Here is a 14,045-nt window from a genome sequence, read left to right as displayed (position 1 = left end):
TTGACAGTTTTAATAATCATACAAATTACTGAGATAGTAACGGTTAAACATTAACAAACATTTTTCTAAATATTGTTTGTAAGTATTTATTTTAGACAAAAGTTGTATTATAAAACAATCGCAACTATATGGAAGTCGAACACGGTTGTAACAACTTTTAATTGAAAATATCAATTACTAGTTCAATTGAGTTGTGATTAATAGAGTCCATAAAAAACCATAATGTATTGCATAAATACATAATATTTTTTTTATATTTAAGGGTATGTATAAGAAGCTAACACATAAATGACATTATCAAACCCGACGTAGAGAAATTATAAAAAATAAAATATTTGACAAAATATTTACCCTTCGTATAAAAATCAATTGTAATAAATTTTATTTAGCAATTTTGTTACATAAAGTGTAAGATACTGATAGATTTTTATAAATAAAATGTCATAGTATTCATATAACACTAATAGATGCGGATCTATTCTAAAATTTTAAAATTTGTAATTTTCTTGAGCAGTCTCGACTATTACAAAAATATATCAAATTTTGTCCCATTTGTGTTGAAATTTATTTTAAAATTTTAAAATAACTTTGTCTATAATTAAAGCTAAAAGAAAATGGAACTTTTGCAAAAGTAAAAAAAAAAATTATAACAACAGAGTCTATGTCACACCATATTTTAAATTTGCAAAAGTAACAAATTTAAAATGATGACCTTCTAATAGATGTGTGATCACCGTTTTACTTCTAATAGTCCTATGATTATCATTTGGGTTGTTTAATATCACTAATTTTGTTATATTTGTATTATAAAAAAATTGGTGTTACCATTTATTTTGTTATAATTTTTTTTTTATCAAATTTTATCATTAATTCACATTTAAAAATAAAAAAAAAAACTCAGATTTTCTAAATTTCTAAATTTTCCTTTTTTGAAAGGTTAAAGTTCAAAATTGTAATATAAGATTCTTGCAAAATACGTAATTTTCATCCTTTAAGAAAAAAAAAAGTGTATATATATATATATATTTGTCATTCTCATGACTTCTTGATGTATGAATTTCTCATATTTTTTATGAGCAAATGAGAAAATTGGTTGCTGCAATTTGTCTTCTTGGGCTGAGTTTTCAAAACTTTTCTTGCTGTGCAATGTCCATGGCATTTTCTTCCTAAACGTTTGGGCCTTCATGTGAGTATATCCAATCCACTGCCAATTTAGGGTTTAATCCGTGTTGTGTAATTCTTCTAAGACGAATCAGGTGATGATCCAATCCAATCAAATTCTTCTAATCGCGAACAATATTCTGTTATGAATATATGATTATCTATTTGTTTGATCGATATACCATTTTATACCACAACCTTCAAAACTATCTGCTCACACCTTTAATTTCTTTCCCAATTTCCAAGAATTCAAGATTCCGGATCGGAACCATCGAAAACATCCATCCTCGATCGAATTCTTGTAGGACTCTTCTTCCAACTCTTCGACTGTCTGTTGTTCTAAACCAGGTAATTGTTAAAGATTTTCCCATCGAATCGATCATCTACTTATCCCAATTTTCTTCTTGGATACCAATTTGATTGGATTCTTTATCAACTTGCATTAACAAGGCCAATTAGAAACTGCCACCATTCGCGTTTTTTTCCGTATTGGAGGTCTAACAAGTACTTAAACCAAGAATGCTGGGTGATCAGGAGGAATCCTCAGAAGTTGGAGTTGACCCAAATGGAAATAATGAACTAGAACTTCATTCAGTGTTTTGGAATCAAGACTATAGTTGTTTTGCTGCTGGTACAAGCTGCGGGTTTCGTATTTATAATTGTGACCCTTTCAAGGAAACATTTAGACGTGAGCTGGGAATTGGTGGATTCAAAATTGTTGAGATGTTGTTTCGTTGCAACATTTTAGCACTTGTGGGGACTGGAACTAATTCTCTATATCCACCAAACAAAGTTTTGATATGGGATGATTATAAAAGTGAATGCATTGGTGAATTTTCATTTAGGTCTGAGGTTCGAGCTGTAAAACTGAAACGTGAACACTTTATTGTTGTTCTTGAGCATAAAATTTATGTTTACACGCTGAAGGATGTCAAGCTTCTTGATCAGATTGAGACTGTTGCTAATCCAAGGGGCCTATGTTGTCTTTCCCACCACGTAAATACATTTGTGCTGGCATGTCCTGGCGTTCAACGTGGGCAGGTGCATATCGAACACTTTGGGCTAAATATGAAGAAGCTATTCAATGCACATGATTCTCATATTGCATGTATGACGCTGACAATGGATGGTCTACTTCTTGCAACTGCTAGCACTAAGGGTACTTTGATAAGAATTTTCAATACATTGGATGGAACGCTCTTGCAAGAGGTATTGTACTGTTAGACCCCAAATTTAAGTATTCTGATCTGACTTTGGTTTCCAGTTCTATCATTATGCACACTATAATCAGAATCATGACTTCAAATTGAGCTCACAATAACCATCTAAGAACTAGGATCACTTGGCTAACAAATAGTTGTTTATGGTTGGATATATTATTGATCGTGAGAAAAGGTAAAGGCTTAGTATATGCAATCACATAATTCTCTTTGTTTTATTTTCATTTTTGTTTTGTAAATGTTAATTACACGATGTAAACAGATTTAGAGTCTAAAGGACACTACGGGTCAGGTTTTTCTTTCCATTATGAAACAGAAAATTGATCATTAAGAATACCTTTCTTCTACCTTGTTTTTAAGTCTTATGTTTAAGTTCCGACTCCGTTCTGCTTTATTTTATTGCTCAAATCTTACAGCTTCTGTCTTTAGTGTCTTGTGGTTAGTTGTTTATGCTTTACTTATGTAGTATCATTTTGTGACTCCAAGCGCTATCTTGATTTCTTTAATGAAAAGTTTTGTATCCTTTTCCAAAAAAATGAATATTTTCTTCTATGCTTTACTTATGTAGTATCATTTTGCTTCATTTTCACTTTTTAGTGATACTTTTTTTTTGGATAGTTTCGAAGGGTTTCAGTGCACCTTTTCATGTTTCTGACTGCATTGTACTTCTGTTTAGGTACGAAGGGGAGTGGATAGAGCAGAAATCTTCAGTCTTGCTCTTTCCCCAAATGTCCAATGGTTGGCAGCAGCAAGTGATAAAGGGACTGTTCATGTTTTCAGCCTTAGAGTTAGAGTGGCTGGCCCGGATTCATCTTCTGATACAAATGTAATTCAGGGGCCAACACCCTTCCAGCAAAATTCTTCTAATTCCATTGACACTCTTGTTCCTTTGAATACTGGTTCCAACCCTAGTTCGTCATTGTCATTCATGAGAGGTAAGGTAGTTTATTTATCAGTTGTATTAAGGATTTTGAATGGTTATGATTAAACTCCCTGATATGGTTTGAAGCTTAATATTGTAGTTTAAGAGTAGTTTATGTAGTCTACGTGCGTATCTGATATTTCAAACAGAACAATAAGCTTAGGAAGTTCTAAATTTGTAATGTCAGAATGGTTAAAGACTCTAGGATGACTAATTGAGTGAATTAATTAAAATTTTAATTATCTGGAAAATGATGAAAGAAGAGACGATCTCTTTCAGGAGGCAATATCCTCTTTAATATCAGGGGTCATTTGGCCCACTGAGAGGAATTAATAAATTTGAAGTTAATATGCTGGATTTAGTTAGAGGTGTAGGATGGAAATCCTCGATAAATGTGAAAAGTTGAGAACTGGGAGATCAAATTACTTGATATATGTGCAAAACTTCAGCCTTGTTTACTATTGAAGTTAAGTTGATTAACACCAAATTAAGAAGATGGTGGGTCAAACGACCCCTAATAGTGTCTGAAGCCTTAGGAGGCTTTCTGATCCCATGGAATGTTTTTACTAATCTTTCACCACAACTTTCAGGGGTCCTACCAAGATACTTCAGTTCAGAATGGTCATTTGCTCAGTTCCATTTGCCGGAGGTGACTCAGTTTATTGCAGCATTCGGATCTCAAAACACTATTATTATTGCTGGCATGGATGGGAGGTAAGATTCAATTGAGAATATATCTGACCGTTTCACCTCCTTCCCTTGTTTCTCATACCATAGTGTAAAATGATAGAATCTTTACTTTGTTTCCCAGATGCATGTTGACAACTACTTGTTTAAACTAGTCAGGTTTAAATTTTTTAGATATATGAACTTTCATGTTTATTATTCTATTTTAATTCTCACATCCCAAACTTTGCATGAAAAGGATCAATTTATGACATGTTTGCGAGTGATTCTAAAATAGTTTAAATCACTTTTATCATTTTCAAAACCACTCTTGAAATGCTTATTAACCATCTAATATTATGTTTAATAGTATTAAGCATTGAATTGATTTTGAGTAATTAAAGGAGTGTTTCGATTTATTTTAAACCTGAAACAAGTGATTTTAAATACTTCAAAATCAATTCCAAACGCACCTTTCGTAGTTTTTTTAAAACTTTATAGTATTTGTCTCACGAAGTTTAAGAGGTTGATTTACATTATGAATATCCATGCATAGACTAGTTTAGAATTGAAAACAAATAGATTGTGTAGGTATATAAAAACAAGATTTATATCAAATAATTCTGATGATGTCCATGAAGAATCTAATGGTTCATGAAGATACTATTACTAATACTTTTATGATCAATAATACTTTTATTTATATTCTTTTTCAGTTTCTACAAGTGTAGTTTTGATCCAGTACGAGGAGGGCAAATGTTGCAGCAAGAATGCATCCAGTTCTTGAAAATGGAAATAGGTGCAGATCGAATTGATCTATAATAGGCTATAAGCCCTAATTGATTCTCATTCCCTTGTGAATACAAACACTTCGATGATACCTGTCAATAAGTTTAGGGTTTACTTAATTTTTGATGAATAATCACTTGGAGGTGCTGCATTTTTTTTTTCTTTTAATCTTCTTATTTGTTTACATAATTGTTCCCCCCTCTTGTAGAAATCTTGGTCATTTTGGAATTTGTGAATAAAAGTTTCTAATTCTTTTGCTGCTGCTTCTTTTTCATCCATGTTACTGCTAACTTGTACAGTTTCTAATATATCTTTCACAATGAGGTCTACATAGACAGACAGTAACAATGTTTAATTATAAAGATTATTAGTTGGGTAGCTGACCTTCTCTTGGAAGAATAAGGCCATAATATTTATGTTAAATAGGATTTCTTATGCTTAATAGATGAGGCTTTGTTACCTACGTGAACTTTTTCTTATTTATGATTGAAAGTCAAGATGACTGGACTGGATTTGCACTAGAACGATTTGATTCTTTTATTGATCTTTTTTATTTCTACTCTTTGGATTTTAGTGTGGTTGAAAAGAGTAATTTCTTAATTTGTATGCAAATTGTTTGGATAAATAAGCTTAAGAGTGCTTGACCCATTAGTGAACTTAATAGTTTCTTAAAGAGATGAAATTCTTCTATAAATGTAAAAAGATATAAAAAGATGAGAAGGTAAAATTATTCATTAAGTATGTAAATCTTCAATAATATCATCTCATGAGCGCCAAACTATTACAACTTATATATTCAAACGCATGCATGCTCGCTCGCAAGCGTGTTTTTATTTATTTTTTATTAAGAAGTGATTGAGGTAAGGTGAGTGAGTTATTATAGTTGTATTTATTTATTAATTTAGAAAGGGTTCAAGGCAAGGAGAGTGAGTTAGTTATTATAGTTGAGTAGAGTTATAACACGGAGAGTGAGTTAGTATAGTTGAGTAGAGTTATAATAATTAGTGTTTGAGATGTAAATTATTTTAGTTTGAGTTATAATATTCTGTAATTATGGAGTGGATTGTTTTAGTTTGAAAAGAATTTATGTATTGAAAAAGTCAAAGCTGCATCGTCCAACTTAGTGTATACCTTAATTGAACCTTCCAACTTAGTGTATACCTTAATTGAACCTTTTAGATGAAAACTGTGTACACAAGTAGAGATAACAAAACCTATCAAAGGGTACGAGAAGAGGAACTGCCTGCCATAAGAGCAAGACAAATATGATAGAACAGTATGTCCAATTTGAGGTAATAGTAGAAAGCCTTATTTATGAGTACAGAAGAAACTCCTTGTGAGCTTACAAATTTCAACTTATTGTTTAATAGGGACATGATTTAGCAATAATTGATATACACTCCAAGGTTTTGAATCTTCATCGTGGTTCGAATCCCCGACTAAGTTATAGCTTCGATTTCACAGCTTTGTCTTCAAAAACCAACACCACTTTTCCAACCGCTTCTCTGTTCTTTATGGCATGAAAGGCAAGATTGGCCTGCCAAAGTAAATCAAATGAATCTTTCAATTTAGATGCCTTGCATGAGATAATCCATCACTGAACACGAAAGCTAACGAATTCCACTATTCAGTTTACGAACGAGACACATCTCAAGCAACTTGAGGATCTTGACAATCAACAACATGACAAATACTGTATTCACTAGTACCTTACCAAGAGGATAAAAGCACACTTGATGATATTAATAAAAGATGATTAGTAAAAACACAATTCCACATGGAGAAATATGAACATGGATCAAGGCTTACTCACCTCTAATGGGCTATAAATGTGAGAAATGTGAACACGGATCAATCCAGTCGATAACCACGATAATAGCTGATTCATAGACTCTTCAAGAACTTGAGGTCTATGTATGCCATAGCTGCCCCAATAAAGTCCATGAACTGTCCAATTCTGTTCATATTGGATAAAAAAAGATTGAACACGGTAACGTAAATGGTAATAGAAGGAAAAACTAGTAACAAAAAAGCTTATTTACCAAAAGGTTACCTTAACAAGGGCGATATTCGTGGGAATAACAGGGATCTCCCCGCTGGCAAACCCGATCACAAGAATGTTTGCACTCCAGTTAAGAAGTTTCATTGAATCTTTGGTCAACTTTCCTCCAACTGGATCATACAAAACATCAACCCCTTTAAGTTTTCTTTCCTTGAGGAAGGCTTTCACATTTTCAATGACATTTTGATGATTCAAGTCTACTACATGGTCAACTCCCAAGGACTTGAGATACTCTACCTTTTTAGCTCCCCTGAAAGATAATGGAGGGGATACATCTCAATATATGCTCTCAAAACTTAAGTGTAATAAACATTGAACTGTATCAAATCTTGTTCAAGTAGAGGAAATGGAGTAGGGGGTGTTCACAGTTCTGTGCCGAACCAAATCAAGCAAATATTCAACTCGGTTTGGCTTTTAGCTATATATACACACACAAAATTCAGTTCGGTTTTGATTTTAAATAATACAAACAGTTCAGTTCAATTTTCAATCTTACATAAAGTATATAATAAACAGCCTCAGGTTTGAGTTTCAAATCTAAATTGAATGAGACTGAAAACTTCAATTTCCTTAAAATTTTAAAACAAGCTGAACCGAACATCAACACTTCAATAAAAACTGAATTTTTGGACCAATTCGGTCAGGCTTGGTCCGTTTTAGTGTTTGCCCCTAAAATAGAGGACCAGGAAATACAACAAACTTTTTGGCAGCGGGTATGGTTGATTTATGAAATAATTGATTACCTAGCAACGGCAATAACAACTGCACCGCAGACCTTCCCAATTTGAACGGCAGCTAGCCCAACACCTCCAGCTGCCCCAAGAATCAACAGTACCTAAAATTTCCATGTTAAAATCATGAATTATTGCATTGCTGAAGTTTACAGATGATACACAATCCACAAGTCCAGATATTCACGAACACAACAATCTGAGAATCAAATATCCACAAGAAAGATCTGCCTTCGTGAGCCCATGCAAAGGCTTTAGTTAAGATATACCAAATTCCACCAAGTATACAAATGGAAGATGTCCCGTAACTATATTTTCCAAATCGTCCACACTAAGAAATCCATCCTTATCCGCCAAGGCAGCTATAATGGAAGAAAGATCAAGCCCTTGGTCCAATTCTTAGATCACCCCCCAACTTTCATACTAGAAGACAGAGAAGTACATACCCAAAATCCTATTTCTTTTTTCCATGCACAACTGAAGAATGGAAAAGATTATTCAAGGGTCTTTGGGTACAAAAGGTTTTGAACGACCGATCCGGCAGAACAAGAAAAAAGAGAAAGAAGCTGAGTTATGAACACACACCTATTCATGAGATCAATCCGGTCAATCCAATCATATCTCTAATGTGAAAGCGCAACTAAGAAAGAAGTCACGAGTTCAATTCACGGTGGTCACTTACTTAGGTTTTAATATCTTATGAGTTTTTTTGACATGTGAATAATGTAGGATCAAGCAGGTTGTCCCGTAAGTTTAGTTGACGTGAGCATAAGGTGGTCTAAATACTCATGGATGCTAAAGTAAAAGGGAGTTCCAATCACTTCTCTTGTAGTATTCTATGCTCATACTTTTGGAGTTAAGTCTGATATTTATTTTCCAAACAAAAAGGCTACCATTCTCTACTTTTGCAACATATTCTCTTAGTCTTAATCTCTTCAATTTCTGAAAGTACTCATCTTTGTCCATATTATGAACAAACAAGCAATAGAGAATTTGTAAGAGATTAATCACAATCTGGGAGAAGAATAATAACGAATCTGGCACAGTAGAGACATACACTTCCGTGGTCCAATAAAAAAAATATGGTCAGTAATACCATAATCATTACAGTGTTTGCTTTAGAAGCAGAAAAATGGTGCAAAGAAATTTGTTCACTACATGGAATTTTGTCTTCCTACCAAGAATTTGAAGACTCCGTTACAAGTAGGTTGCTTTCTTCAATTTCTTATTTGATTCTTTTGTTTTAGTTAAGATTGCTGTAATAAATCCAATACACAAATACAAATTTGATTCCATTGTTATAGAGATGAATGTATCCATGTAAGATATCAACAAATCATCTCAACCAGAGAGAAGAGTACCTGTCCAGGAGCCAAATTGGCCCTATGTACAAGAGCAACATGCGAGGTCCCGAACGCAACCGGAAGTGCGCCGGCGGCCACCAGATCGCATCCATCAGGTACTCGGAATCTTCAGTTTGTTTGAGAAAATAAGTCAAAACAGAAAAGAGAGATGCTTCAGCGTAAATTCGTGGTTGTCGTAATGAACGAAATATTAGGAAACCAATGGCGGAAAGAAACATACAGTCGCGACTCATCGTCAACGATGAATTGAGCAAAAGAACCGTCGCCAGCAAAGGAACAAACCCGATCTCCGACTCTGAATTTGGAAACCTTAGAGCCAACAGCAACGACAATTCCAGAGTAATCAGAACCAGGGATGAATGGAAGAGGAGGTTTCTCTTGGTATTTTCCAAGAATCTGAAGGTAATTGGCGTAATTTAAACTTGTAGCTTTAATCTGAACTCTGACCGACGTTGGAGAATTCAACGGCGGAATCGGATGGTTTTTACTCAATACTACTGGTGAATTCTCATCGCTTGGCGACGATGTTGTTGGATCTCCGAGCTTCCTGCAAACCAGCGCTTCCATTTTTACTTAGCTCAAAATTTCGCTTCAAGCCCTAAGCTAATTCCTATGTGTTTGATAACGATTCGGTGCTTGTCGTTTTGAGAGAGATATAACGCGCCATTAGGCGATAAAAATTTATACGGCACGTATTTCAAGTATTTTGGCTGGATCGGGTCGAGCCATTTACGCTGGATGTTTGGGCACGTGCTTTCTCCTTCTCTTTCTCCTGCTCTGTTCTTCTTTGATTCAAGTGCAGGCAGCAATGGCGGTTCAAGGATTCAGAGTAACTATGGTTTTGCGCAACGAAGCTCCTCAATCTCTCGTGTTTCTCTTTCTGTTTCCACTGCTGCTGCTTCTTCTTCTTCATCCTCCTTCGTCGGTGGTTCCGGTGCTGAGTATTCTGGTAATTTACTTGCCTGCTTCCTTCCTTCTTGCATTCGATATTTGTAAATACGCATTCTACAAGTACACTCGTTAATTCAGTTTTCTTACTCTCTGTATTGTTCGTGAATCACCATGTTTGCAGAATTCTGGAGAATTTTGGGGTTTAGGGTTTATTGCTGAAGAAACCAAACTTTTACGATCTTTTCTGGGGAATTTCACAGACTTAACTTGAATAATTGGACAGTTGCCTCGTTTTCAGAACAAAATTTGTTAATCGTTATCAAAGAATTTCTATCATTATTAGCATTTCTTTCCCGTCTGTCGTTTCTCTCCCCTCTCCCCTCCCTCCGGCAATAGCTACTTTCTCCTGGTCTCCGGCGACCCTCCCACTGACGGCACCTTCCAATCTGAAATGAGTGGTGGAATCCCTACCTTTTCGATACCAGAACGGCTCCATCTTGTTTGGAGAAGAATTTTGCAGGGATAACCCATTCACGGATGTCTTTATTATTTATGACCTGCCTCTCACAGCAGTAGAAATATAATTTTCTGCTTTGGTCAGGGTTCACTACTGCAACTTTTATCCCTATATGTTATAGAAAAAAAATGTCATAGTGCATTAGTTGCTGGATTTCATATATTTGTGGAGGCAGGTCATCAACCATAAGGTCGCTTATGAAAGGTCGTCCTACAAAAATTTCGATAGGAAATGTGAAAATGAGAGAGAGAGTGAGGGGAAAAGTAGGGAGGCATAGGAACCAAAGTAAGAGCCAGAGTGGGAGTTTGAGCAAAACAACATTAAAAGGTTTTTTATGACATCTGCAAAAGAAACTGTCACATTTTTGTTTTCGAACTTGTTTTCTAGGTCATATGTATAAGAAACGATGTTTTTGTTCTTTTATGACTGGTAGATAGAGTAGGATTTTGGGTCTTGCTAATGTTCTATGGATGATTTCTTTGGATCTACAGAGCAAGTGTATGACTCCAAAGCTAAAAAGAGGAGGAAAATAGCTGGTATAGATCAAGAAGAATTGTTGGAGCCTATAAGTTTGGCTGATCCTGATAGCTGCTTCTGTAAGTTTAATGATTTGGAAGTACATTACAAAGTTTATGATCCAGAACTACAAGGGGACTCCTTATCTCAGACTCGAACTCCAACGTTGACGTCTGATCCACCATCTCTGCCAATAACTTCAACTCCTCATCGAACCAAGAAGATTGGTCTTCCTATGATTCTCTTGCATGGCTTTGGAGCTTCTGTTTTCTCATGGAATTTGGTGATGAAGCCTTTAGCTGATATCACTGGTTCCAAAGTTCTGGCATTTGATCGACCAGCCTTTGGATTGACATCAAGAGTGGATTATTTGTGGAATTCTTCTGCTGGTACGAAGGATAGAAAACCTCTAAATCCATACAGCATGGCGTTTTCAGTCCTCGCTACTCTGTATTTCATCGGTTTCTTAGGAGCTGAAAAGGCAATATTAGTTGGGTATGCATATATGATATATTTATCTTTACTTCTTTGGGATGCATCTGGTGGGAACCCATGAATTTCATTGATCTATCCTACCGATTCTCCATTTTTGGCATAGTACTAATGACACCTATTGGATAGTGGATTCCATCATATAACTCGATGCCTGCCTATTTAAGCTTTCAACTTTTTAAGATTTATTACTCTTAACCATAGGAGCTAATATAAATTATCTTGGATATCAGTTAGAATACTCTTGATGAAACCAAGCTGGAAGGAAGTTTTGAAACCTATTCGTGAATTACAAACTATGGAAGATTTGCATATCTTTCTGAATGTTGAGATCTTTGTAACCAATAATGGAAATTGTTATCATCCTAGGCACTCAGCAGGTTCGCTTGTGGCAGTAAATTCATATTTCCAAGATCCACAAAGTGTTGCTGCTTTAATCCTTGTTGCCCCAGCAATTGTAGCTCCTTTAGGAGGTAGATTGCCCCGGGACAATCTGGTCCAAGAGAAGAATGTCTCTGATTCAAATGTTGTAGGGAATCCAGTAATTCAGCTGTTCAACATTCTGTCAGCGGCAGCTAAGTTCATTGTGCAGTCAATAATGCAGATGATGAAAAGAATTTTCGAAGCTGTTGATTTCTTGTACATAAAAGTTCTGTCAGCTTTTCTTCGTTCAACCTTGATTCTAACGTTGGTAAAGTGTTTCTTATCGTTATTTGCTAAAGATTCTTCATGCTCAATTCCTTTTCTTTATTAGCATCTGGGCATATTAGTTTTATAAACATTCTGGTGTGTCCAGGTACGGATGATTATAGATAAAGCTGGTATTGTTGCTGTCAAGAAAGCTTGGTACGATGCTACTCGAGTAAATGAGCATGTTTTACATGGCTATACAAAGGTATGCATTTTGGGTAGATTTTCTTTGGTTCCATTCAATAACTATTGAACTTTTTAAAATTAAGCTTATAAGCACAAGATTTCTTTGTTTTGTTATTACTTTTAACGATGTTTTCATTTTTCAAAATCTAAGCCAAGCATTGTAAACTTTTAAAAAGAAAAAAAATTAAAAACTTTTTTTTGTTTTCTAAATTTGGCAATGAATTTCAGTGATTTGGATGAAAATTATTTAAAAGAAGTTGTAAGAAAACCAACACAACTTTCAAAAACAAAGAATCAAATGGTTATCGAATGAAGCTTTCACCTTTTTCGTTTTGTCGTTTTAATTTGATAAGGCTATCTCATGGTAATTTTGCAGCCATTGAGGACCAAAAACTGGGACAAGGCACTTGTGGAATTTGTTGCAGCAATGCTTACGGATAGGGCTTCCCCACCTCTTTCGAAAAGACTTCATGAAATTTCTTGTCCTGGTAAGTTTAAATAATACTATGAACTTTTTGTTCTCCCAACAGTAGGTTGCCTGAACTTGTTTTTGCATCATCAGCGATTCAAATATTTTGCAATCTTTCAATCTAGAACATGCTTCACATCATCCTTTATATTCTCTTCTTAACTGCTAGTGGATGATAATAATATTGATGAAGTAAACTTAAGAGGTGTTTGGGGGTATTGAGTTGATTTATGATATTTAGAGTTAATACGTTGGGGATGTACACAAAATAGAGAACAAGGGAAAGATAAAGTTCTTCAATGCACGTGCAAAATTGAGTCGATGAACAAATATATTAAGTTGTATCCAAGAGAAGGAGAATAATTTTTAATTGATCATACAAAACTCCCATCAAAATACACGCTTATATATGAATGAAAGATCCATAATCTCATAACTGAAAAACTAATGTGCTATATTAATTGCAAATGATTAAATTGGAGAGTTTTGAAACGTATAAACATAAAAGATTGAGAAAATTACTGTTTTGGTCTCTAACTTTTGAATCTAGTTTACTTGGTTCTTAGGTTTCCAAATGTTTCACTTTTAGTCCTTTAGTTTTGAGTTTGATTTCAATTTAGTCCCTAGACATCATTACAATTAAGGGAAAATTGCAATATTCAAACTCTATGCTTAAATGAGACACACCGTCTAGACACCACTCTTACAAAATTTCATTTTCACAAGTTATTAGAAGATTTTTCCTCTTCCTTTTTCCTTACCAGTGATCAACAGTTGAAAGTGAAACTCATTATCTTCATAAGCTTAACCTGTGCAGTAGTCTATACATTTGTAACTATAAGCTCTTAACTAAGAAGGCATCTTATACTAATGAAGCCTGTTGTTTTGGTAACCGGTCTCAGTTCTTATCATCACTGGCGATAGCGACAACCTCGTGCCTTCTTGGAATGCTGTGAAACTTTCTGAAGCCATACCAGGATCTCATTTGGAGGTGATCAAACATTGTGGTCACCTACCTCATGAAGAAAAGGTAGACGAGTTTGTATCAATTGTTCAGAAGTTCTTGTACAGAACTTTTGTTGATTCACATCAACAGTGATTTAAACAGTTCCAAGGCCCTCCATATTATTGTTAGATTTGTTTAAAACTTGGGAGTTTTGAGCATTTAATTTGAGAAAAAATTGCTTCTTAATTTGAATGATGGTCCTATTCTTATTATTATTGTGGTGGTGAAGAAATGGTTGAACCCTTTTGGTGAGTAAGTTGTTATTTTGAAGGGATTGTGTGAGAGAATAGATAGCCTTAAGAAAAAAGAGTGTTTCCTTATATTAAAGAAAAGAGTTTTGGTGTTGCTTATTTTCTTCTTGTT

General features: G+C 34.7%; 3 protein-coding genes across 5 annotated transcripts; 2 read left to right on the top strand and 1 right to left on the bottom strand.

Moving 5' to 3' along the window:
- Positions 1-1,053: 1,053 nt before the first annotated feature.
- Positions 1,054-5,023, top strand: LOC101216233 (autophagy-related protein 18c). 3 transcript variants are annotated; one of them, XM_031885246.1, is made up of 6 exons: positions 1,054-1,256; positions 1,408-1,509; positions 1,612-2,370; positions 3,058-3,316; positions 3,894-4,017; positions 4,686-5,023. In XM_031885246.1, exons 3-6 carry the CDS (start codon positions 1,681-1,683, stop codon positions 4,789-4,791), a joined length of 1,179 nt encoding a protein of 392 aa, XP_031741106.1. In that variant the 5' UTR covers positions 1,054-1,256; positions 1,408-1,509; positions 1,612-1,680; the 3' UTR covers positions 4,792-5,023. The 3 variants fall into 3 exon arrangements, with proteins under 3 accessions (XP_031741106.1, XP_031741105.1, XP_011656039.1); XM_031885245.1 differs by having other exon boundaries at positions 1,408-2,370; XM_011657737.2 differs by having other exon boundaries at positions 1,054-1,509.
- Positions 5,024-5,957: 934 nt separating this feature from the next.
- On the bottom strand, positions 5,958-9,554 carry LOC101215281 (quinone oxidoreductase-like protein 2 homolog). Its single transcript, XM_004141457.3, has 6 exons — positions 9,136-9,554; positions 8,913-9,021; positions 7,564-7,655; positions 6,812-7,070; positions 6,572-6,715; positions 5,958-6,295 (listed from the first exon to the last, which is right to left on the bottom strand). Exons 1-6 carry the CDS (start codon positions 9,480-9,482, stop codon positions 6,203-6,205), a joined length of 1,044 nt encoding a protein of 347 aa, XP_004141505.1. The 5' UTR covers positions 9,483-9,554; the 3' UTR covers positions 5,958-6,202.
- A 64-nt stretch (positions 9,555-9,618) lies between these two features.
- On the top strand, positions 9,619-14,032 carry LOC101215521 (hypothetical protein). The gene is made up of 6 exons (XM_004141458.3): positions 9,619-9,864; positions 10,815-11,334; positions 11,701-12,022; positions 12,128-12,226; positions 12,584-12,695; positions 13,579-14,032. Exons 1-6 carry the CDS (start codon positions 9,654-9,656, stop codon positions 13,773-13,775), a joined length of 1,461 nt encoding a protein of 486 aa, XP_004141506.1. The 5' UTR covers positions 9,619-9,653; the 3' UTR covers positions 13,776-14,032.
- Positions 14,033-14,045: the final 13 nt, after the last annotated feature.

Source organism: Cucumis sativus, chromosome 5, assembly GCF_000004075.3.
Source record: "Cucumis sativus cultivar 9930 chromosome 5, Cucumber_9930_V3, whole genome shotgun sequence".
Lineage (NCBI taxonomy): Eukaryota > Viridiplantae > Streptophyta > Magnoliopsida > Cucurbitales > Cucurbitaceae > Cucumis > Cucumis sativus.
Note: the sequence above shows the minus strand (reverse complement) of the source record. Positions and strands in the feature narration are given on the sequence as shown.